The sequence below is a fragment of the Zonotrichia albicollis genome, chromosome 9, assembly GCF_047830755.1.
Source record: "Zonotrichia albicollis isolate bZonAlb1 chromosome 9, bZonAlb1.hap1, whole genome shotgun sequence".
Classification (NCBI taxonomy): Eukaryota; Metazoa; Chordata; class Aves; order Passeriformes; family Passerellidae; genus Zonotrichia; species Zonotrichia albicollis.
In genome coordinates this window covers 12,854,999-12,878,467 of record NC_133827.1, presented here as the reverse complement: position 1 = coordinate 12,878,467, position 23,469 = coordinate 12,854,999, and the positions used below count along the sequence as shown (strand labels likewise).

Here is a 23,469-nt window from a genome sequence, read left to right as displayed (position 1 = left end):
GACAATCTGCTGGGTGTGGCACAGCCTGCACAGCAGGTGCAGCTCCTGCCAAAGGACTCTTGTATGTCTGTCCTGGCCTTAGAGCTCTACTTTCTATTCAGACTGACGTTTCATGTTAGCCTTGAGATGATGGATCACTTTACAGGCACCTTCACAGGCTGACTGCCACAGGACAGTTGGAGCAAATGCTGCCTTAATGTTGGTGCTGGGCCTGATAGTTCCCAAGAGACTCTCTAGAACAGGACAGCCTGTCTGAACTGCTTGCCACCCTTTCCTCAGCTTTGCAATAGGGTAAAACATTCAGATGGATCCGTTGCCAAGCCTCACAGAAGAAACAGGTTGCATTGCTGGATATTCTGCAACTTCACCGCCCACAATGCATTTTCCCTGCATTTGTTGTTTTCCAAAGGTGTGCAGATTTGGGGATAAATGGGTGGAAAGAGCCTCAATCGTGCTGCAGCTCTGTGTAGTGAGTGTCCTCTGATGGGTCAGCATCAATTGTCCTTAATTTCTAAATTATTCATACGTCATCTATTTCTTTAATCTTTCTCAGAGTAAATACTGTGAAAGAAACTGAGTAGCAGACAGTGCAGGGAGACTGAATTCTCCCTGTTCCAGCCAGGCAGGCCTTGTGTGCAATGCTAACTTTGTGTTTAGCTGAGGCCAGAACCTTGTGCAGGTGTCTGCAGGGGCAGGGAGAGCCCAGGCTCCTTCCCCCAGCAAGGGCAGGGAGCAGCTCTGGCCCAGGCCGGCGCTGCTGCTGCTCCTTGTCCCTGTGCCCAGGGTTTGCTCTCTCCTCCCCAGCAGCCGCCCCGCCCCGGTGCGCGAGTGTGCGGCCCAACTGCTCCTGTCCCTGATGGAGAGAATTGGAGTCACCCAGCTCGCAGGCACCCCCAGGGCTGAGAGGCTGCCACACGTGGCAGGGAAGCTTGCTCAGGACTGTCACAAGGACACAAGGTAGTGATCTTCATTTCACCTCCCAAAACAGGAAAACCGTTTTGTGTCTGGCTATAAAGGTGAAACCACACAAGAGTGGAAACTAAAGGGAATATGAAGTTACCTCACGGTGTGAATAAGGGTCATAGAATCATGGAATATGCTGAGTTGGAAGGGACCCATCAGGGTCATCGAGTCCATCTCCTGGCCATGTGCAGTGACCCCAAGAGTCACTCCATGTGCTTGAGAGCATTGTCCAAACTATTCTTGAGCTCTGTCAGCCTTGGCACAGTGACCACTGCTCTGGGTTGCCTGGGCAAATGGCTGTACTGGGAAACCTGAGGTTGGCCAGCAAAAAGGAACATTCCCAACTTTTTCCTGTGGAAGGATTGAAGGATTCTTGAAGGAAGCTTGAAGGATTCTTTACAGAGATCAAAAGATCTCAGATCAGCCAGTCCAACAGTTTTCATTGGCCTTAGGCGCACAACACAAAGCCAATGTGTTGGATAATGTTCATCATTGAAGGATCCCAAACATCCATTTCTCATTAACTTCAGACTATCCTAGAAATATTTCAGGGGTCTCTAGCCAACATATTCAGTCTTTCTAAACCCATTCTGCAGATTTCTAGTATACTGTTATCTGTGGCTCAGTGAACTCCACATTTCTTCTTGAAGAAAACCTGTGGTTTCCTAGTGGCAAAATCAACCCAAACCACCAAAATCCCTTTCCTTTGGTGATGAAATTCCCATGAATAGCTGCCAAGAACACCAGAGCAACTAGCTGCCCCTGTGCATACACATAGTATAGAATAATCAAGAGGATGCATGAGGTGTTTTTTCCTGGCTTCCCTGCCAGGTAAAGAAAGGCAAATTATTGTGCAATGGCAGCAAGACACTGCTCATAGGCTCTGAAAACAAAGCAGATGTGTTTTGCTTGTTCCTTGGGATCCTTTGATGCCACAGAAGCACACCCTCAGTTTCAGAGAGAAATGGTATTTTTCTGTTGCCCCACATTCTCCTCTTGCCCCTTGTGTTCAGCTGACAGCACTGTGCAGTGTCAAGTGAGGTAAATCTCCCTCTTTGCTGAGTAGGTAATGCCTTCTCGTGCAGGGCTTGCACCTGATGAGTTTAAGGTATCAGCCTCTTCTGTTAACACTCTTCCTGTGTTTGTTCACTTTTCTTCCACTTCCTTCCTTCCTTCCTTCCTTCCTTCCTTCCTTCCTTCCTTCCTTCCTTCCTTCCTTCCTTCCTTCCTTCCTTCCTTCCTTCCTTCCTTCCTTCCTTCCTTCCTTCCTTCCTTCCTTCCTTCCTTCCTTCCTTCCTTCCTTCCTTCCTTCCTTCCGCCATATGGACAGGAGATGGTGAAGATGTTGCTCAGTCATCAACAATTTAAAATGCTTTTGGAACAATCTTTTTCCCCCCATAACCTGGAAGATATTCTGACAATTAAGAAGAAAGTAAGTGATTGGCAGGAGAAATGTCTCCTTTGCGCAAGTATTGCCACTGCTAATATGAGATCAAACATACCCAATCTGTCTTTTGCTCATTCGTCTTCTGCTTAATCATTTTGCTCCTGGGAATGAGCTGTTAATCCTCATCCTGTTCATCTGCAGACCACAAAGGAACTGATATTATGAGGTAAGAAGAGGGGTTTTGAATATTTTCAATATTGGTCACAAAAAGGAAAGGGAAAGAGGAGAAAATGGGTTTATATTTAAGCGTAAGCCCCCACCATGCTCTCCCTACCCTGCCCCCTGTAAAGCAATTAAGTGAGAATTTTGAGTCTGAAGATAGCAGAGTCTTTGCAAAGGACACTGGAAGTAGTAGTACCAAGAAAAAAGATGTCCAAGTCAATCCTAGTTACTACAATGACTGTCTGTCTGTTGGGAATACTGCCCTGCTGTCCAGCCATGTGGGACTGGAAGAAGCTTGGTGAATTCAGCAGCATCCAGTGGAAAATCCTTTGTTTGTTTGAGGGAGGAAATTTTATTTTTTCTATTGACATTACAGAAGGGAGCCTGCCTTTGTGCAGGCACAGGGAGAGTGAGTGTTGAACCAAATCAACTTATAACACAATGGGCCAACCCCCAAAGAGTCCAGTTTGTTCTGCTGCTTCCTTCACGAACACTCGTTGCCTGCGTTTGCATTATTCCCATTTATGCTCAAGACCAAGGAATTTGGGATTTTAGACTGCTGCTCAGTCTGGTAGCGCCCATAACCTGCCTTGGGCTATTGAAAACAAAGAGTTGGCATCACTGAATCTCTGGTCTGTTTCCATCGGTAAGTTAGGAAATGTTTTCCTAAGCCTTGGTAGCAGTGATCCTGGTTCTAAGTTGTGTTTTCAACAGGGAATTTCCTGGTTTATACTCTAAATTTGAAACCTATTGATGAGGTTTCTCTGTGTCTTTGTAGGGGATAGAAAACCAGAAGGCTGAAGGCCCATCTGTCAAGGAGCCGGTGAAGGAGAGGAACGATGGCTCAAAGGAGCCCCAGGCCACATTGTCTGCTAGCAAACGGCACTGAGCACTTTTCTTAGATGTGACAAAGCACATGACAAGCTTTACATGTCTCTTTCTCAGGAAAAACTGTCTGGCAGAGATGACCAGTGCCACAGATTGTTTCCTTTCCCTACTCTAGGATATGCTCTAGGATAAAAAAATGTCTACTTGTGCATTGTGCTGAACACAACTTCTCTGAAGGGGTTTCCACAAAAATGGAGAGACAAACAGACACCCATTGGCTGCGGCTCAGATGATCCAGTGCAGTGGCAAGGGCAGGGCTGTGGAGGCTGGGAGAGGGCCAAGTTTCTGCTGCCTGACTTAGGACAAGTAAATTCAAACAGGGCTTTTCTTTCATCTGAGTGGAGTCGTTTTCAGATGGGTGTTTTGATGAGAAATCTCAGTCTGGAAGCAAGATGCCATTCCACAAAGATGCAGTTCTCATCCGTGTGGTTCGGCCTGGCGGAATCATGGTTTTCTTACCCTCAAAAAGTACCAAGTTTGAGTAGTAAATAGCAAGGCAATTCCTGAACAACTTCAGTCAACAGGTGTCTCAATGTGGACTTTTTGTCTTGATATTCCTGTCCTTCATGTAATTTGCTTGATGGACAGCATGTTTGGTTTATTTCCCCCTGTGCTGCAATCAGCATTTATGACAGGAATTGCTCCTTGCTGTCTCTTCATGACAGCTGCAGAGCTGCTTGTACCTGTTCTCCTCTGATAGCAGAGGGGATTTATTTAGCTCTGAACTGCTCAGCAGTGGCAGGAAAGTGACCACATGCCTCACTAGCACAGCTGGCATCTTCCCGTGTTCATGGAAGAGACAGGCTGATCCAGGAGAACTGTTCCCAGTAGGGTTGTTAAGCTGTGCATCTGTCTCTAGGGAAGCAAATTAAATGTGAGCGTAGTTCTGGGATGTCAGGCTTCTGTTTTATCTCTGTTACTGATTTTCTGAATCTTTCAAATATGGCCTTGTTTATCTGTTCAGATGCATCTGAGCTACTTTTCCAGATTGTCATGCCTGGTTGTAGAGACACTTCTCCAGAGTGATGAGTTTCTTTATTCTAAGCCACACACGTCCCATATGAGGAGGCATTTAAACTTGGCAGTAGTGTCTCTCTTTCTCCACAAAGCAATGTGACCTGTGTGCCCTGGCAGCCATCTGAAGATAGATCAGATGCATCTCATCCTTGGTTTTCCTGAGTGAGCAGTGGTGAGAATGTCACTTGCAGATTGTCTTCTGTAATGATTGTCATGAGGTCCATGTTGTTCTTCAGAGACCCTCATGACTTTCCAGCTTGAAATCACATAATTAGGAAAGCTGCTCAAGATGTTTTGCTCACAATTTACTGAAGGTATTGTCTGTGGCTGCAGCTCTCTCCATAGAGAGCAGCAGGCACAACTTTCCCAGGCATTGTCCTGGGGAGGAATGTTAGAAGATCAGAGAAAAGAATGAGAAACAATTCCTATCTTCACTTGCTGCACCTGTTGTTGTGAACATGTGGAATGTGTCATAGAGATTTATTTACCAAAGGGTGATTTCTTAATTGGCCACTGGTGATGGTGTTTTGGATTCAATTGACAAATCAGGTCTGTCTGTATCAGACTGTCTGTACGGGCAATGAGTTTCTGTATAGTATAGTATAGTATAGTATAGTATAGTATAGTATAGTATAGTATAGTATAGTATAGTATAGTATAATATAATACAGTGATTGAGCAGCCTTCTGAAATCATGGAGTCAATGCTAATTATTTCCACCATGGGGATGCCATGCTACGATAATTATCACCACAAGGTCCTCATTTGGTTTTATTTTCCAGGGTGAAATCTCCCTCTGATGGACACCTCCTACACCATGCACAAGCCCAGGTCACGTCACCTCCAGCTGTGAAAGAAATGGAGCTGCTCCAGAAGCTTTACCATCTCCTGGAAGCCAAGGGGTTTCAGACAAGGATGGAAGGAGTGGAACTCCTCCGAGACCTGTGCAAAACCAGCCCCCAGCTCATCTCCATTAACATTACCCAAGTATGTAGGGTGTCTTCACTGCTCCTTTCCTTTAGCTCCTTTCCTAAGCCTGTAGCAGTAAAGTTAATTCAGTGTGTCTTGGCACTCTGTCCAGGCTGTTTGAGACACGCTGGTCCCTCTTACCCAGACAAATGTAATTCAGGTCCAGGCTTCAGGACAAGTTATTTCAGTCCAGCTGTATTTGTCTGGCAGGTGCCTATTGCTGCTGTTCATCAGATGATGGCAGAATTTTCTGCTGGTGTAACTGCTACTCTCTCCTACTCCCAGTTGGGTGAAGTGAAGGGAATCCAGTCCCTGAAAGAATGGCACTTGCTCTCTAGACCAAAAATGGGTTTGTATAGGGAAGAGAAGTATCAGGCTGGGTTGATTTAAAACCAGATGTTTTTTTAAAGATTACTTCTATATACTCCATCTTGTCTAACAAAGGCACAGCTCTGGCTACTCATTTCTATCCTTGTTCCTATTCCTCTTTGTAAAGACAGTGCTCACCCTTCTTGGGGGTCTTTTTTTCTCTTTGGAAAAGGAGGAAAACAGCTAAGGACTCATCTCTGCCTTCTCCTCCCAGTAGCTGCTTTTTCCCTTTTTCCAGGAAAAGGTGCCTGATAATGTGGCTGTCAAGGGACTGAACCTGCTCTAATGAGAGCTGTACAGCACATTACATTTCAGAAGTCCACCTGTTACTTAGAGAAATGGTCTGGATCCTGGAAGAGTTGATCAGAGCCCTGCACTTCTCCAGACACTGGCTCTGAGACAAACAAAAGAAAACTTAGATCTCCTCCAGCCATAGTTTTGGCAAAATCATAATTGCCCTCAGTACTTGAGGCAACTGTATAGAAAACCAGGCATTGTAAACATCTGCTTCCATTCAAAGCAAAGGTACTCTTTAGCACTAATAAATGGAATTGATTTAACGATTTATAGATGGAGAGAAATACCATAGGAACTATTCTGTCCCCAGCCAAACCTCTTAAAAAGAGAAGAAAATCTTTCAACCAGCATGAGGTTGCACCACCATTTCAGTGAGTGGCCCACAGGAAAACAGTGAAATTGTGCAAGCGAATGCTGACCTGACAGAAAGGATCACTTTCATCTTTGACATTGCTGACTGCTACAGCCACTCTTCAAACAAGGACATTTAAATCCAGCTTTCACGTTGCTTGCTCTCTTCACAGATTTTTTGATTATTTTGTCCTGAGAATATCTGACAGCCACAAGAAAGTGAAGCAGAGGGCGCTGGATGCACTGGCTGAAATCACAGGAGCCCTGAAAGATACCTTGAACCCAGAGATCGTTGGTTTGGTGGAAGGAATAACAAAGAACCTGAACTCAAAGGATCCCAGGATTCATGGGGCAGCTGTGAAAGCACTGGAAGAATCCATTGCTCATTTGGGTAAGGCTGAGCCCTGGCAGGGACTCTCCTCAGCTACGTCTCTGTCTCTCTTGCACAAGAGAGCACTGAGTGCCTTGACAGCTGCTCTTGTCTGTGGAACACTGCAGCTGACACCCACCAGAGGCTGTGCAGGTGCAGTCCTTATGCACCATCCCCAACAGGCTGGAATGGGATCAGCATTTCCCAACAGTGCCAGGAGCCCTTGGCTCTGTGCTGCTTGTCTGAAGAGCAAGTCCTGGGCTACAGCTCTGCTACAGTTCAGAGGCAAAGGGAGTTAGGAGTTTCCTTGGGCCCCATCTGACTTCCCAAATGAACAGCTTTGCTGTTGGCATGAAGGGACACTGACCCATCAGAGCTTCTGCAGAGCAGCCACCTGCAAGGCTCTATATTAGAGGCATTAGCTGCCTATTTCCCACTTTTCTTCTTTGTCTTCTGTTTTCAAAGGGGAACTTGTGATTCACCAAGTTCATTTCTTTAGAACAAACAGGTATAAACCCAGCTGTCAATGATGCCTTGTTCCACATGTTGTTTTGCATGCGGCAAGATGGCCATAGCAATTAACTACAGAGGCAAGGGCTGCTGTAAATTCCTTTGCCACACAGATTTATGTCAGCTCTGAGAATGCTGCACTGGGGGAATATGCCTGAAAAAAGGAGTGTTGAAGAGGCAGGTCTTCAATGGGAGTTTCCACTTTCTCCTCCCCAGCTGCTCTGTGAGCTCAGGAACTGCCTGACTCAGTGCCTTTCTGTGACCCAAGTATGGGGCTCTTCCTTTTTGCTCTGGGATGCAAAACCTTTTCCCTGCTTCCATGTGACTGAACTCTCGAGGTCCCTGGTGTGAAATGTTTTAACACAGCTCCTGCTACAGCAGAAAAGTTTGGATTTACAACTGTGAAAGGAGAGTTTTTCATTCGGAATTTAAAACCCTGCCAAGCAGGCTGGAAGGAAAGAAGAAAAGGACTCAAAAATCCGCAGAAATGTACTTTATTTTATAAAATGGGGTTGTCCCTGCCCTTTCTCCTGTGACCTGAGAAAGGTGAGCAGAAACATGTATTTCCCTTGTAGATAAAGTGTCACTGCTGAAAGAGTTCAGCTACCAATGGAATCACCTGAGTGGCCAAGCCCTGCTGGATGTCACCGAGCGTATCACAGGTATGGCCCTCCCCTTCTGAGCCAAGAGCCCTTCCCAGGGAGCATTTACAGGGAATGCCTGTGAGCAGACAGCAGAGCAGCTCCTCCAAACCAGGAGGTGCTGAGCTTGTCCCTGCTGCCCAATAACCAAGGCAGGTGGGTTTGGCAGGTTTTCCCTGGCTGCTGCAGAGCTGGGCAGCATCTGAGATGGGGGCAGCGCTCAGCCTGGGGCTGAGCTCTCACTGGGGCATCTCAGAACCACCTCCAGCAAAGGGAGGGCTAAAAATGCCCCAGCTGGCTCCTCTCTGGGGAGCTCAGGGACATCTGTGATCTTTGAGGGGAAATGGTGGCCAATGCTGTTTCAGGGCATCAGTTTGTTTTGTCCTCACAGAATTCTTGTTTTTCCCTTGGAAAGTTTTGAGGCTGAACCGTGGAGGGCCTGGGGGTCACAGCTTAGGCCAGAACTCAACAGAGGATTCAGAGGCACGGGTTTAGTGCAAGGCAGCCTCTGGGGCACAGGACAGAAGCAGAGTGCTGAGGCTCCCTGCCTGTGCTGTCAGAGTGGCCTTGGACTGAGCCTTTCAGGGTGTGCAAACAGTGTCTGTCTGTGTCAGCGCTGTCCAAAATGCTAAAAATGCAGCTGATCATTGATTCCTCAGAGGAGCTTGCTATGTCAGCAATAGCCAAGGAATGGAAACATTATAATCCCAATATATAGCAGAGAAGATGATTGATAGCCTTGCTTTAACTGGGGCTAAATCCACTGCTAATTATGCCAACATCTTTGAATGCAAGGTTTAATACACTTTGTGTCTTCATTAGGAATCTCAAAAGGGCATGTTCAGCAATTGGGAATGTCAAAGGCCCTTAAAGAGCATTTGAATAAAGTAGATCTCCAGCAATAGGGAATTAAGTTTAGCAGTTCTTTTGATCTCTTTTTCAAATAAAGGAATTACCCATAAATTAGGGATACTTTAGAAAAAGCAGATGTTCTCTCTTAGATTTAGTAGGAACAGACAGCTGTTCCTCACGTTCAGTAGTCACTGATGTCTTTAATTGCATTTAAACTCAAATGAATTCCCATTTTAAAATGGGTACCATAACCCTTTCCTGCTTAGCAGAATTGGTTTTGGGTACTTGCAGGAGCTCTTTCAATGTTGATGACTGCTGGTGGATTAACAGCATAGAGAAAATGAAGTCTCTTCCACCACAGAATATTAAATGGCTGCTAGATAACATTTTGTCTGATTGGAAAATAAGTATGGTCTGCAGAGCATTTCAGGTTTTTTTCTCTCAGCCAAATCTGCCAAGCAAAAAGCTGTTGGTAGTAACTTTTTGTCTGTGTTTGATACACTTCAGTTCAGAAAATGGGCAGAGATATTTCAGGAGCAATGTGAGAAAACACTCGTATTTTGGTTACATTTCAGTCTCCTGTATAGCATTTTTCTTTCTCTATGTCCTATTTCAGTGAACATTATAAGAAAAAATGCCATTACCATTGGGAGGGGAAGTGACATTAAAATATGAAGATGCCCAAATGCAAAGGCAATGGGGTCTGGGTAATTATCTAAGACGCCCTGAGGTTTGAAGCAGCTCTTTGTTGGAAGCCCCAAAAGCATTCTGCCAAAGACACCAGCTGGTCACTGATGTTTCTCATCCAGCTGTCAGGCAGCAGCCATCTCTGGTGGGCTGGAGTTTTGAGGTGTGTTCTAATCCTGCCCTTTGCTGTGTGCCACTGAGCACAGGGAAGAGCCAGATTAGACATTTGGCACTTGGCATCAAAGTTACAAAAATGGAATCATCTCTTTTATTAGAAATCTCTCCATTTCCTCTCTATGGTGCATTTCCAAATCTTCAGTGTGGGTTTAGACAACTTCTTAATGGAAATCAAAGGCAATTGGACATTTCATTCATTGTTCATGCAGAAAGAGATTGTGAAATAATTTAGTAAAGGTAGGAAGTCTGCCCCAGGGACAAGGCTCTGGTTGGAGCAATTAGTGCTGAGGGGTTGGTGGTTCTGTTTCCAGGATGCTCAGCTGCTTTGCCCGTTTCTGGACCAAGGGGCTCTGGGTGCTATTTTGCTGCTCTTGGCCAGAGAGGCTGGCAAGAAGCAGAAGCAGAGGCAGATCCTTGTTTGCAGTGAGGCTGGTGGGTAAGGAGCTGTGTCTCTGTCCCGGCAGTGCTTGTGCAGGGGGTTCATGCCAGGAGCCCTGAAGTCGCCCAGCGCGACGCCCTGCCCGTGCTCTGGTCCTGCCTGGGGAACAAGGCGCTGCCTGTGCGGAGCGCCAACGTCCGCACCGTGGCCACCAAGCTCGCCTCTGCCCTCTGCAAGGTGATGGGCACCCAGCTGAAGGAATGTGCTGCCAGCAAGCCTCCACACGTGCGGGAAAAGCTCTCCAAAATGTTGGGCTGGTGAAGGCGAGATGTTCTCCAGAAAGCTGAGGAAGTGCTGAATTGGACACCTCTGGATTTGCCTTTTGAGCTGTGCCAAAAATGACAAAATCCTAAGGAAGGGTGTGCATCTGCCCCCACTCTCTCCATCACATTTCCTTGTCATGGCATGGGGGGCCTGGAGCAGCTCCAGATGGAGTACAAGGTGAAGGCAATCATGGCTCAGCCTCACACAGAGGTGAGGGGGAGCTGGGCCAATCTCTGCTGGCAGGAAGGGTCTTGTGGCAGCCCAGAGAGGCTGTGCACATTGCCAGGGAACAGCTGTGCCCTGCATGTGCCCCTGCAATGAGCTGTGCTGCTGCCAGTGCCCCTGGAGCTGTGGGGCTGCTGAGCTGTGGGGCAGGCAGAGGAGCAGGAGGGTGCATGTGCAGCTGAGCCATTCCTGGGGAGCACAGGGCTCTGGGCTCCCTGCTGTCCCAGGGCAGCCCAGAGGCCAGGCTGTGCCTGTGCCAGCTCTGGGCAAGTGGCTCAGGGTTTGCCCTGGCCTGCCTCAGTGTCTGCCAGCAGGAGCATGTTTCCCTGTGCAGCTGTTTAGAAGTTTTCAGGAAAGGTGTCCCATGAAATATGGAGCTTCAGCTGCTTTAGGTTTGCATGGTGGCCTCTGTTAAACTTTGTGTCTCCATTTTGCAGATCTGACTGGTTACAGGCTTACCGAGAAGTTTTCTCTGGACACTTCCGATGTACCCTCACCCACAAAGTCCTCGCCTCCCATCCAGAAGAGCTCACTTTCCTCCAAGCTCAGGAAGAAGCTGCCGCCTGTATGAAGAGTGTTTGAAGAATAGGATTGATGCATTAGGCTTCATAGTTACAGATGTACATATGTTCTGATCTTTAGATGTAGTTTTGAATTAATGTCTTTTGATTCTGTCTTTAAGTTTTGATGATATATTTTTAATCGTATATATTTTATTTTGATGATGAAAAATAAATAAATAAATAAACCAAGAGGAGAATGTGAGACCAGGACCTGCTAGCCTAGAGATTATGGGAGTGCAGCTCACTCAATGTGCCAGTGTCACCACATCCTTTCCTCATTGGGCCTCTCCTCTTCCTCTTTGGCCATCTTTTTTTTGTGTCATTTGTGCTGCTGTTTTCAATTTGTCATTGTAACAGGGCCACCGTTGACCTGTTTGGGGGACAATGGATCCAAAAGATCCTGTATAGTCAAAGGTTTTCTACCTAGGTGTGTTCTGTGCTCACCAAAGGCATGAGCAAAGAAACCAAGAGAAGTGTGCCCAAATCCCAAAGCTTTGCTCCTTTGCAATCTCCCACAGATCTGGCTCACAGGTGTCTTCAATCACAATTCCATAGGTAAGAAGAGGTCATGTATTTCACTGGGAAATGATGTACTGCTTTGGCAAAGTCACCTGTATGTATATTTACCTGGGACAGCAGTGCAGCTGTGTTGTTTGCACCTTGTTTGCAGAAGGATGAGTGCACTGGGAGGCCAATAACAAGTGACAAGGTTTCCTCAAATCTGCACTGCAGCCTGGGTGCCATTCAGCCCAGAGCTAGGGGATCATTTGTTCCCATGGACCAGTGCTTGCCAGTGGAATGAATTCCTGCACAGCTGGAAGAAGCAATTCTGGATTCAGCTCCAGCTGTTGGTAGGCTGCATGATCATTGACAATGCTGCCCTTCCAGAAATTATTCTGCAGTTTCCTTTCATAGTCATTTGAAGATTTTAAACTTCACATTTCAATTTGCTTTGCCTTAGGGAAAAACACTTCTGGGCCCAGTGCAAATTGTAACCTTTTGGCAGCAAAGTCCTCATGGTTGCCAGCTTCTGATGTTACAGAATGTCACCTGGCTGCCTGTGTTTGCTTAGCTCTGGGTCTAGTCCCAGCCTAGTAAAGCCCAGGCAGGGTGGCACATTGCAGGGAAAACTGGTCCATGAGCTTATGGGGTTGCCATCACCACAGAGTGAATGTGCCCTTTGGGGATTCCTCTGGAGACAAATTTAGGGACCTGCTCCATGCCACAATATTCTCTTAGATTATTCTAAAATATCCTAGAAAAGGCTGTGAAACTTCACATCTCCTTGCACACTCAGTGTTTGAAGAGGGGCATTTTTGTCCCTCCTCAAAGTCATTGTTCTTGCACACCAGAAACATGAACATCCACCTACAGGAATGATGCATGGTCCTGCTGCTGCTGCTGCTCCAGAGCACTGGGCAGCACAGACCTGGGTGTTACCAATATGAGCACTTAATCAGCATTTCATGCTCCTTCAAGCTGTCCAGATCTCAGGGCTTTTTGTTTCAAAGCAGCCACTGCACCATCTCTAGAGAAGAACAGGAAATGGGAAACAGCGACTGCCAGCCTTGCAGGGGTGTGGGGGAAAACTTGAGGTGTCTGCATCAAAAGATGAATGGGAAGAGTGTAATTGCCAAAGCAAATGCTTCCTTAGGATAGCAGGAGCAGTTCTTTACTGCATGCTTGCATGAAGATCATTTGGGATCTCCTTTTTGTGTCTCATGCAGAAAAGGAGCTCTTAATAATACCACACTACTTAAACCAGATTGGGATGTAGCTCTGTAGTGGTTCACAATGAAGCAGACTGCCTGCTGTGTCACTGCCAGCCCTGATAAGCCTGCGAGGGACTGTAGTGTATCCCATGCCTGTTTTGCCTCCAAGCAAAGCTTGGTTTTCCTTATTAGTGTGGAGTAAATACAAGAGTAATAAAATGGACAATTAAACTGGCCACTTTGGAGGATATGCTCATGCTTTTGCATGTCAGTCCTGTACCTCATGCTCCCAAGGCTTGTTACTCATCATGAAATATTTTAACAAAAAAACCTCAGCTCTCATGTTACATCTGAATAAAACTGCATCAGATCATCAAGAATTCTGCTGTCAGGAACAAGACAAGAGCCTTCCGACACTCGCTTGCAGCTGTCCTGGATTTCTGCAGCCCTTTGTGTAAAGCTGCTGTAGACAGAGTGTTTGGAGTTGGTTTGGGCCTGTATGAAAGATCTGTGGAGCAGTGTGCAGGGCTCTCCTGGCAGGAAACTGTTTGTCCAAGCCCAGGGACACAGTGCCGGCAGGAGCGGAGCGCCCCGCTCCCAGCCCGAGAGTCTGTGGGCTGAGCCACACTGGGGAGAAAAGGCAGCGAGGGGCTCCAGCCCAGCTGCTTCACTGCCCTGCCCGCTCCATGGAGCTCTGCCATGGGAGAAAGCCGACGCCGGACGAGCCCCCGAGCTTCCATCAGCTGCTGGAACTGCTCCGTGACAGCTCCTGTTCTTCCGAGAGAGACCCCGGCGCCTTCTTGGAACGGGTGTCATGGGGGGATTCTGTTTGTTAAAAAACTGTTAGGGGTTTTCTACTTTGATCTATCAGTAATAATTTCCTATTGCTGGAAAGGGACTGTTGGAACACTTTAGAGGAGACGACTTATTGCACAATATCCTGTTTGAAGTTGTCTCAAACTGTGTGAGAGAGATGGCGTCATACAGGAGCATCCCCAAGGCTGCTGAGGGGAAGGCACAGAGGAAGACAAACCCAGTATTTCTGAGAGAACTCCTTGACACGAGTTGTCAAACAGCAGACCTGATGTTTCGAGACACGGGCCAAAGGGGAAACCTTTCAGTGTGTTTGGTCCAGGCTGGGTTATGCTCGAGGCAAAGCTGTGTCAGTGTGTTGGATAATACTCTTTTCTCGACCTAGAGATGGGGCAACTGAGAGGTGTTTTAAAAACTTGTATTCCTTTTCAGTCTCAGGAGAAGGGTGAGACAATACAGATGTTATAATTCATGCCATCACAATCAGAAGCTAACTACTTCATAATTATAATTCACTATAAGCATTTCTTGGTATATCAGCCTTTTGCCATGCCATGTTGTAGATGCCTTAAAGCCAATTATTTAAAACTACCCCTTGATGGTCCAACTACAATGCATCTTTCATAGCTCTGTTTTTCCAAAGTCTTATTTGCAAGACCATCTTTTGAAACTTTTTTCCAGCTCCATTTCTCTTTCAACAATATCTGTCCTATTCCATGGAAATTTTTAAGGTAGCATTTCTTGTCTCAAAATTTATATACAGATTCATACTTTGTGGGCCTTCTATTAGGCTCTAAAAACTTTCTACAAACCCATTTCCCACATCAGTGCACTGGGCTCCTTCTCTCCTCATTGTGCCTGGCAAGCACAGAAGCCCAGAGCTCCTGCAGAACCCATCACAGCACTCAGTGGGAGCAAACTTGTGTCCAGTCCTCACCTGGAGCTGTGGTGCCCAGCATTCCACCACACTGGAATGAGGAACTGTTCTGCTCTTTCAGAAGGAGCTAAGGAGGTTTGGCCTTCAGATCAATTGTCTGCAGGCTCCTGCAGTGCCTCCTGCTGCTCCCTTGCCAGAGGCACCCCAGGCCAGGGGGGCACATCTGGGCTGCTGTGTCTGCCTCTGGGGCTCCCTGTTCTGGGCAGTGAGGAGGAGCTGCAGAGGCTCTGCAGGACTGACAGGATGGGCTTTGGGGCTGGCAGGAGAAGCTGAGGGACCTGGGCTGCTGGAGCTGCTGAAGAGGAGGCCCAGAGCTCATCCTGCAACTGCTCCAAGGGTGGTTCCAGAGAATCCCAGAATCAGCAAGGGTGGAACAGGCCATGGAGATCATCAAGTCCAACCTGTGCCCTGACACCAACTTGTCTCCCTTAGGTCCTCTTCTCCAGCTGAGGTGTCCACAACCCCAGCTCCCTCAGCCACTCCTCACAGGACTTGTGTTCCAGACCCCTCCCCATCCTTGTTGCCCTTCTCTGGACACGCTCCAGCTCCTCCATATTCTTCCTAAATTGGGGGCCCCAGAACTGCAAACAGCACTCGAGGTGCTGCCCAAGCAGTGCTGAGCACAGGGGAAGAATCCCTGTCCTGCTCCTGCTGGCCACACCATTCCTGATCCAGGCCAGGAGCCATTGGCCTTCTTGGCCACCTGGGCACACTGCTGGCTCATGTCCAGCCTGCTGTCCATCAGTCCCTGCAGGTCCCTTTCTGCCTGGCTGCTCTCCAGCCCCTCTGGCACCTTGTGGAGGGAGGGAGGCAGGGAGGGAATGGGTCCAGATCCAATCCTTCCTGAAATACGGTGTTTGCTGGCACTGCCAGTTCCCAGATCTTGATATTTCCCTATTCTGGCACAGCCCAAGTCCAGCAATTTGCTGGCACAGAAAGCCAAAATCCGTCAATTTCCTGATGCCAATAGAGGTACCCAGACCTGGTGTTTGCTGCCACTGCCAGTGCTCACATCTGGATATTTCCCTCTTCTGGCAGAGCCAAGTCCAGCAATTTTCTGGTAAAGAAAGCCACAATCTGGCAATTCCCTGCTACCGTCATTGGCAATGCCAAGATCTGGTGTTTGCTGGCACCACCAGTGCCCAGATGCGGGAATTTCCCCGTGCCAGCACAGCCCAAGTCCAGTACTTTCTGACAAAGAAAACCAAAACCTTGCAAATACCTGGTACCTACAGCAACCCAATCTTGTGTTTGCTGACACCACAAGTGCCCAGATCCAGAATTTTTCAGGTTCCTACACAGCATAATTCCAGCAATATGCTGGCACTGAAAGTTAACATTTGGCAATTTCCTGGTGCTGGCACATTCCCCACCCAGATCTGTGTGCGCTGGCACTGCCAGTGCCCACATCTGGCAATTTCCCCTTGCCAGCACCACCCAATCTGGAGTTTGCTGGCAGTAGGATCCAAAGAAAGAAGGAAGGAAAGAAGGAAAGAAAAGAAGAAGGCGTCCAGATCCAGTCCTTCCTGGAGTCTGGAACCTGAAATGGGCTGTTTGCTGGCACTGCCAGTGCCCAGATCTGGAAATTTCCCTATTCTGGCACAGCCCAAGTGCAGCAATTTGCTGGCACAGAAATCCAAAACCTGTGGCAGCTTCCTGCTACTGGCTCTGGCACCGCCCCCACAACTTGTGTTTCCTGCACCAGAACCCAGATTTGGAAATTTCCCAGTGCCAGCAGAGCCCAAATCTGGCAGATTTCTGTCGCTGGCAATGAGACCACCCAGATCTGGTGTTTGATGGCGGTGCCAGTGCCCAGATCTGAAAACTTCCTGGTGCTGGCACAGCCCAAGTCCAGTGATTTGCTGACAGAGGATGACAACATTTGGAAAATTGTAGGTTCTGGCTCCAGCACCATCCAGATCTGGTGTTTGCTGGGACGGCCAGTGCCCAGATTTGGAAATTTCCTGATGCCTTCACAGCCCAGGTCCAGCAATTTTTTTTTAGCTAGCTGGGGCAGAGAAGTTCCTCGGACTGTGACTTTCCTTTTTCTTGGAACTGTTTAAACCCACTCTGGACTGAAAACCCAGAAAAACACCGGCAGCTCACCCCTGTGGCCCACCGAGCTCTGGGACGCTGCATTCCAGCACCAGAGGGACTTAGAAGAGACCGAGTGAGCCAACTACAACCCACAAAAAGGACTTTCTGAATTTGCCATCTCTTCAGCACTGTCAGAGGTTTGATTTAATATTATTCATTTTTCATGCTTGTGAATACTTTACCTGTTAAATAAACGGGGGTTTTTTTCACTTTTCTTGAGGGAAATCTTTTCCTGAACTAGTAGGGGGAGGGGCCTGCTTGAACTTGCTTTCTAGACAGACCACTTTAGGAGGTTTCCTCACAAAATCTGCCCTAAGCCAGCACAAACAGTCATAATGAAAATTTCACCAGTGGCATAATTTCCTGGTGGCAAATCTCGTGACAGGAAATTGACCTCATTCTCCATGAGAGATTCTTGGAAAGAGCAGACAGGAGAAGATTCCTGGAAAACTGAAACAGCTTTCCAGAAGTGAAATGAAAATGAAAGAAACAATCCAAGATGCTTTCCTCTATTTATTTCTATGCTCCCCTTTTCCATGTTGCACTACTTCTCTTCCCCTTTTCCATGTTGCACTACTTCTCTATCCCAGTAATTCCAGATGCACTGCACCTCTAAGATCAGTGACTTAGTGATTTTTAGACACTCTAAAATACCATGAGTTTTCCTTCCCCTGTTTTTACAGGAAAGCAACACTGGAGGTGTAAGTGCAGTGCTGGGCTGAGGTAGGAATCCCAACCCAAGGGAAGGTGGCCCGACAGTGTTTGACCCTCAGCAAGGTCGCTGTGCCAGTGTGCAGGAGTCGGGGCTCTGCATGTGGGCTCAAGGCTGCAAAGTTCCCGTGTTTGGACAGACGGAGGGGCTGTCCCCGGGGCACGCGGGGCTCGAACGTGGGGCTCGTGGGGGGAGCGGGGAACGGACACGGGGAAGAACGGCCCCGGTGCTTCAGTTGCAGCGGCGGCAGCGGCGGCAGCAGCGGCGGCGGCGGCAGCAGCAGCGGCAGCAGCAGCGGCGACAGCAGCAGCAAAAGCAGATACCCTAGAACACTCTCTTTCTCTCTTTCTTTCGCTTTTCCTTTCTCTCCTTCTCCCTTTCCCGCTGTCGGACACACTTCTCTCGCGGCCCCTTGCCCGGCGTCCCCCTCCTCTCCCCGCCTCCCTCTCCCCTGCCGGGCCGGGCCATGCCCCCGGCCCGCCCCCGGCCCCGGGCGGGGCTGCCCCGTGCCCGGCCCCGGCCGTCCCGCCGCGGTCTCGCCTCCGCCCGGCTCTGGCTGTACTGGCGGTGGCGCTGCTGGGCGGGCATCAGTGCCTGGGGCGGGGGCGGCATCGCCGCCCTTTTCCTCCGCCTGGCCCGAGCCCGGCCCCGGCCCCGAGGCAGGCTCCAGTCCCGGCCCCGGCCACAGCCCCAGCCCCGACCCCAGCCCCAGCCCCGGCCCCGGCCCCGGCCCTTGCCCCTTCTCCTCCCGGGGCCCGCGGAGCACACAAGCGGCGCGGCCGCTCCCGCCGCCTCCGCTGCGGCTTCCCCGGCCCGAACTCCGCCGCTCGGCAGCGCGGCCGCCGGCCCCGAGCCTCCCGTGCCGCGTTCCCGGGAGCGAACGCCTGGGCATGGCCGGCCCGGGGCGGGTGAGGGGCGCTCGGGGGCCGTTGCTGGCCCCGGGCCGAGCGCTGACCGCCGCTTCCCGCCCGCAGGGAAGGCGCAGGAGGCCCTGCAGGAGCGGTACCGGCTGGGATCGCTGCTGGGGCGCGGCGGCTTCGGCAGAGTCTTCGCGGCCACGCGGCTCTCGGACGGCGCCCCGGTGAGCAGCGGGACCGGCGGCGGGCGCAGGAGGAGGGGATGGAGGAGGAGGAGGGCAGAGGGCGGAGGATGGGGCTCGCAGTGCGGGCGGCGAGCTCACCCCGCTGCTGGCCTTGGCTTGCAGGTGGCCATCAAAAGGGTGCCACGGAACCGCGTCCGGCACTGGGGCGAGCTGGTGAGTGAGTGGGGCCAGCAGCCGGGGCTGCCGGCCAGGAATGAGCCGGGGCCCGGCACGGTGGGAGCCGCCACGACGCCCCGAGGGAGAGCGGGCGTGGGGCCAGCGCAGGGCGCAGAGCATCCCGGGCTGGCTGAGGGCTTCCCCAGGCCTGGCACGGCATCGGCCCCACTGACGGCATCGTGCTCCTCCCGCAGCCCGACGGCACCAGCGCACCCCTGGAGATCATGCTGCTGGCCAAGGTGTCCACTGGCTTCCCCGGTGTGGTCCAGCTGCTGGAGTGGCTCGAGCTCCCCAACTGCATCGTGATGGTGCTGGAGCGGCCAGAGCAGTGTCAGGACCTGCAGCGTTTCATTGGGGCACGGCGGTTTCTGCCCGAGGAGGAGGCGCGGGAGCTGTTCCGCCAGGTGCTGGAGGCCGTGCGGCACTGCACCAGCTGCGGGGTCCTGCACAGGGACATCAAGCCAGAGAACATCCTGGTTGACCTGGACACCGGGCAGGCCAAGCTGATTGACTTTGGCTGTGGCACCTACCTGCAGGACACAGTCTACACACACTTTGCAGGTGAGCCTACCCAGGGCTGTGCTCCCACTGCTGACATCTCATGGCCCAACATCTCCCAGGCAAGCTGGCTGTGGCAGCGGGAGTTCTCCCTTTTGCTGCCAGTCAGGGCACTGAGTCCTCAGCTGAGTTGCTTTAGAGCAGGGCTGGGTGGGCAGCCATCTTCCAGCCCTGCTGGCAGCCTTTGCCAGCCACTCTGCCCAGGACTGGGGCTGGGCTGAGGCAGCCAGCCCGACCAAAACCCCCGTGGGTGGGGGTAGCAGAGAGAGAGGGCAGAACCTGTGCCCCAGCCAGTTTGGTGTGCAAATGAGAGGAAGGGCTTGCACTACCACACTCACCCTGTTTCCCTTGGCTTCATAATATTTTTGGGGCAATGCAGGCAGGGAGGATAAGGGCATGTTTTTTCCCCAGCATGGAGTGGGTTTTTCCTTTGCATGTCATGGTCGGGCCTAGCCAGGGCTGCCCTCTTCCAGCACCAGAGGCTTCTTTTCCAACCCTAACTTTGTGCACAAGTCCCAGATGCTGGCGAGAGGGCAGTGGTCACCTTGTGTGCCCCTGATGCAGCCCCCGCGGGCCCAGGGATGCTGGGGCCAGGCTCTGGGAGCAGCAGCATGCCCCTGATGATCTCCATCTGTATTCCATAGGAACACTGTCCTACAGCCCCCCGGAATGGAACGACTTTGGCTGGTACCATGGCGAGGCAGCAACAATCTGGTCCCTGGGCATCCTGCTGCACCAGATGGTCTGCGGGGAGCACCCTTTCAGGAGGGGCCGGAACCTCAGCTAGGGCCAGCTCCCGCTGCCACAAAGGCTCTCTCAAGGTGGATCCTCTTCTCTGGGCACGGGGGGAATCCCAGTGCTGGGAGCCAGCAGCGGGCTCATGGGCATCCTGCTCTGGCAGCTGCTGAGGAGGTGGCACATGTCCTGCTCTCCTCCAAAACAGGGAATTGGTGGGAAAGTTTAGGCCCAGCTCAGAGCGCATCCAGCATGGCCTGGGCATGGGAACAGTGGGGTAAAGCAGACAGGAGCCTTCTCTGGCTGACCATCAGTTTCTGCTTTCTCTCCCCAGAGTGCAAAGACCTGATCTGGTGGTGTTTATCCGTGAACTCCTTGGACAGACCCACACTGGAAGACCTGTTCTGTGTTCCTTGGATGCAGAATATTCCTCTGCCATAGAAGAAGGGAGAGAGCCACAGGCACACTTTGATCCAGGGCCCTGGTAAGTTCCTGCTCCACATATGCCTTGGCAATGAGAAGCAAAGGAACCCAACCCTTTTTGTGCTGCCAGTGTCACTGGACCGGGGTCATGGGATGGGAACACGCAGCCCTTGTGCTGGAGCTGAGCTGCTCTGCCCAGCACTGGTGGCCGCCACCCCAGCTGGTTTTGCTTGTCCTGGTTCCCTGACAGCTGGGGCCTGGGCAGAGCCCTGAGAGCCTGGTCTGCCCGCAGGGAAGGAGAAGGAGCCCCTGGAGAAGCTGTACCGGGTGGGGATGATGATGCTGCTGCTGCTGCTGGAGACAGCGAGGGTGACATCAAGGATGACAAGCTCTTCCTCAGCCTGGCCACTGGAGGCTGAAGGTGATGCACTTTGATTCTGGCACCTTCTTCAAAGCCAAACTCCACGGGGAATTTGCAGATGAGTCCCCATCTGGGGAAATTCTGCCAGATTTGGGCATGACCCAGCATGGCGGGGAACCAAAGGCTCCCCCTTTGCTGGGGCAGATGCAACTCATTCTTCAGTCGCTGCCCAGCTGCTTTTGGCAGGGCTGGGAGGATGGGCTGGGGCGGGTACGAAATGGGAGTGGGCTCCTGGCTCTGCCAACAGCCCCCAGCACCCACCGTGCCCCAGGCTGGGGCTGGGGCTGGGGCAGCCAGCCCGACACAAACAAAGCCCCGTGGTGGGAGCAGAGGTGGGGCTCCAGAACCTGTGCACAGCTGCTTTGCTGTGCAGGCAAGGAAGGGCTTGGGCTGTTCCACTGCCCTTGTTTGCTTTGGGGTCACCGTGATTTTGGGGGACAGTGCAGGGGGGAAGAGAGAAAGTGTGGGCTTCCCTCACCCATGGCTGGGTTTTTCCCTAGCATGTAGGGGTGGGGCCTTCCTCAAGGCCCTGACAGAGATAAGAGATTTTACTGTTCTTCTTGTTTTCCCTTTTTGTCTCTAAACTCTTGTCAATAATGTGTTGTTTGTTATTCCAGAGGAAGCATTCGAGGTGGTCCAGTGTGGACGGGGAAGTGCTTGGGAGCAGCTGTGGCGTGGATGGGCCGTGCCCTTGGAGAAGGCTGAGGCCATGGTTTGGGAGCAGCTTTTCTTCCAGCCGTGGCTGGTGTGAGGTGGGTCCCTGTGTGCTTGGCAGGGTGGGATCAGAGATTTTGGGAGCTGGCAGCGAGCACAGGAGCATCCTGCACTGGGCAGCTGCTGAGGGCTGGATGTGCCGTGGCAGGCTGCAGGCTGGGCACATGTCCTGCCCTCCTGCTCTGTGTCAAAGGCAGCAGGGATGGGCAGCTCTGGGCACAGCTCTGGGCACAGCCAGCATGGCCTGGGCACCGCAGGCCTTGGCACAAGGGCACAGGAGCCCTCAGCTGACGGGCGGTTTCTGCTTTCTCTCCTTGCAGCCGGGCTCTGCGGGTGCTGAGGCTGCTCTGGGCTCTGCCAGGGCTCTGCTGGGCTCAGCCCTGGGCCCAGCTGGGCTGGCTCTGCCCTCACATTGCTCTGACAGCTCTGCTTCAGACGAGCCCGTTGTGAGCACAGCGCCTGAGCTTTCTGCTTTGGCAGGTGAGTGAGACTCTGCTGCAGGCCCAGAGATTGCAGCTGGGGACACACATCCAATTGGCAAGGACCCAAACTCTCCACAGTCCCGTCTGAACACCTGGATCTGTACAGGGTGTTTTCTTCTTGAGTGGCTGGAATTGTGCAATTGCACTTTCTTCCTCCTCTAGCAGTGCCACGAGTGGGCCTAAGCTGGCGAGTGGGCTGTGCTCCTGAGGCAGTGCAGTCTGGAGCTGGTGGATGGAGAATTGCCCTTCTGCACTGCCAAACCAGTGCAAAAAGCTGTAAGAGGGACTTTGTGACTCTAAGAAATCCCTGTAAGTTTCAATGGGAATGTGCAGCTCATTCGCAGGATGAGAAGAAAGGTCATCTTCTAAAGGATTTGGGCTTTGACAGAGTTTCCATTCCCAGTCCTGCTTGGAGCTGGAAGGGCACTAAGCAATTTCCTCTTGCTTTGACTACAATTTCAAATACCAATGTTGGAAACAAAGCCCAAAATCTTTTAAGAGGCTTTTGAGGTCACAAAGATGGATCCATGCCATCAGCACAGTGATTTATTTACAGTGTAAATAACTGAGTTCTCTTTTGAAAAAGATCATTTACCTCTTAATGCAAAAATGTAAATTTGCCTTTATGTTTTGTTTTTTTCATTAACTGTATGTTATGTTTTTTCTCTAACACTTGGATTTTACTCCTATCTTTTACAATTTACCTATTTTTCCCTTTTTCCTTTTTTTTCCTTTCAATAGAAAACATGTCCTATCAAAGCAATGTCCTTTGCTCCTGGTTCCCGTGTGGAGCAGCTCCCTTCCTGCAGGCTGAGCTGCTCAGGCAGGGCCTGGCACCTCCTGGCCCTGCAGAGCTGAGGCTTTTCCCCGTTGCTGGGCACAGACTGATGGAGCAGCACTGCTGAACACGGGCACACAGAGGGACCAGCAGCAGCTGCCTTTGGCCACCTGAGGCTCCAAGGCCCAAACTCTGAGCAGCCAGGGCTGGAAGAGACTGGCAGGCTCTGATCCCTGACTCTGGGCCAGGGCTGCACAAATGACCCCACAGCAGCAGCAGCAGCAGCAGCAGCAGCCGCAGCAGCAGCAGATGGAGCTGATTTTGAGCACAGCCCCTGCCCCTCTTCCCTCCCGTGTGCAACGGTGTCACAGCAGCCTGAGGCACCTGGGAGCCCCCAGTGCCAGCAGGGACTGGAGATGGCAGCCCTGGGCTCCTGGAGGCTGTGCAAGGAGCAGAGCTGGGCACTCCCTGTCCATGGGGAGCTTCCAGATGGAAAAGGCTGCTGTGCCCAGGCAGCTCCAAGGGCACAGAAAGGAGGCTCTGGAGCACTGGATCTGTGCCAGTGCCACAGTCCTGGGCAGCAGCAACCAGTGAGCCCTGGGGGAACAGAGGGCACAGCAAGAGGGACAGCACTAGGC

General features: G+C 51.1%; 1 protein-coding gene across 1 annotated transcript in view; it reads left to right on the top strand.

The window, feature by feature from the left end:
- Positions 1-20,065, top strand: part of LOC141730034 (serine/threonine-protein kinase pim-1-like) — a 70,973-nt gene extending 50,908 nt beyond the window's left edge. Inside the window, exons 2-5 of the mRNA XM_074546672.1 lie at positions 18,437-18,543; positions 18,667-18,717; positions 18,915-19,281; positions 19,923-20,065. Of these exons, the coding sequence (XP_074402773.1) occupies positions 18,437-18,543; positions 18,667-18,717; positions 18,915-19,281; positions 19,923-20,065 (668 nt within the window). The remainder of the gene's footprint in view (positions 1-18,436; positions 18,544-18,666; positions 18,718-18,914; positions 19,282-19,922) is intronic.
- Positions 20,066-23,469: the final 3,404 nt, after the last annotated feature.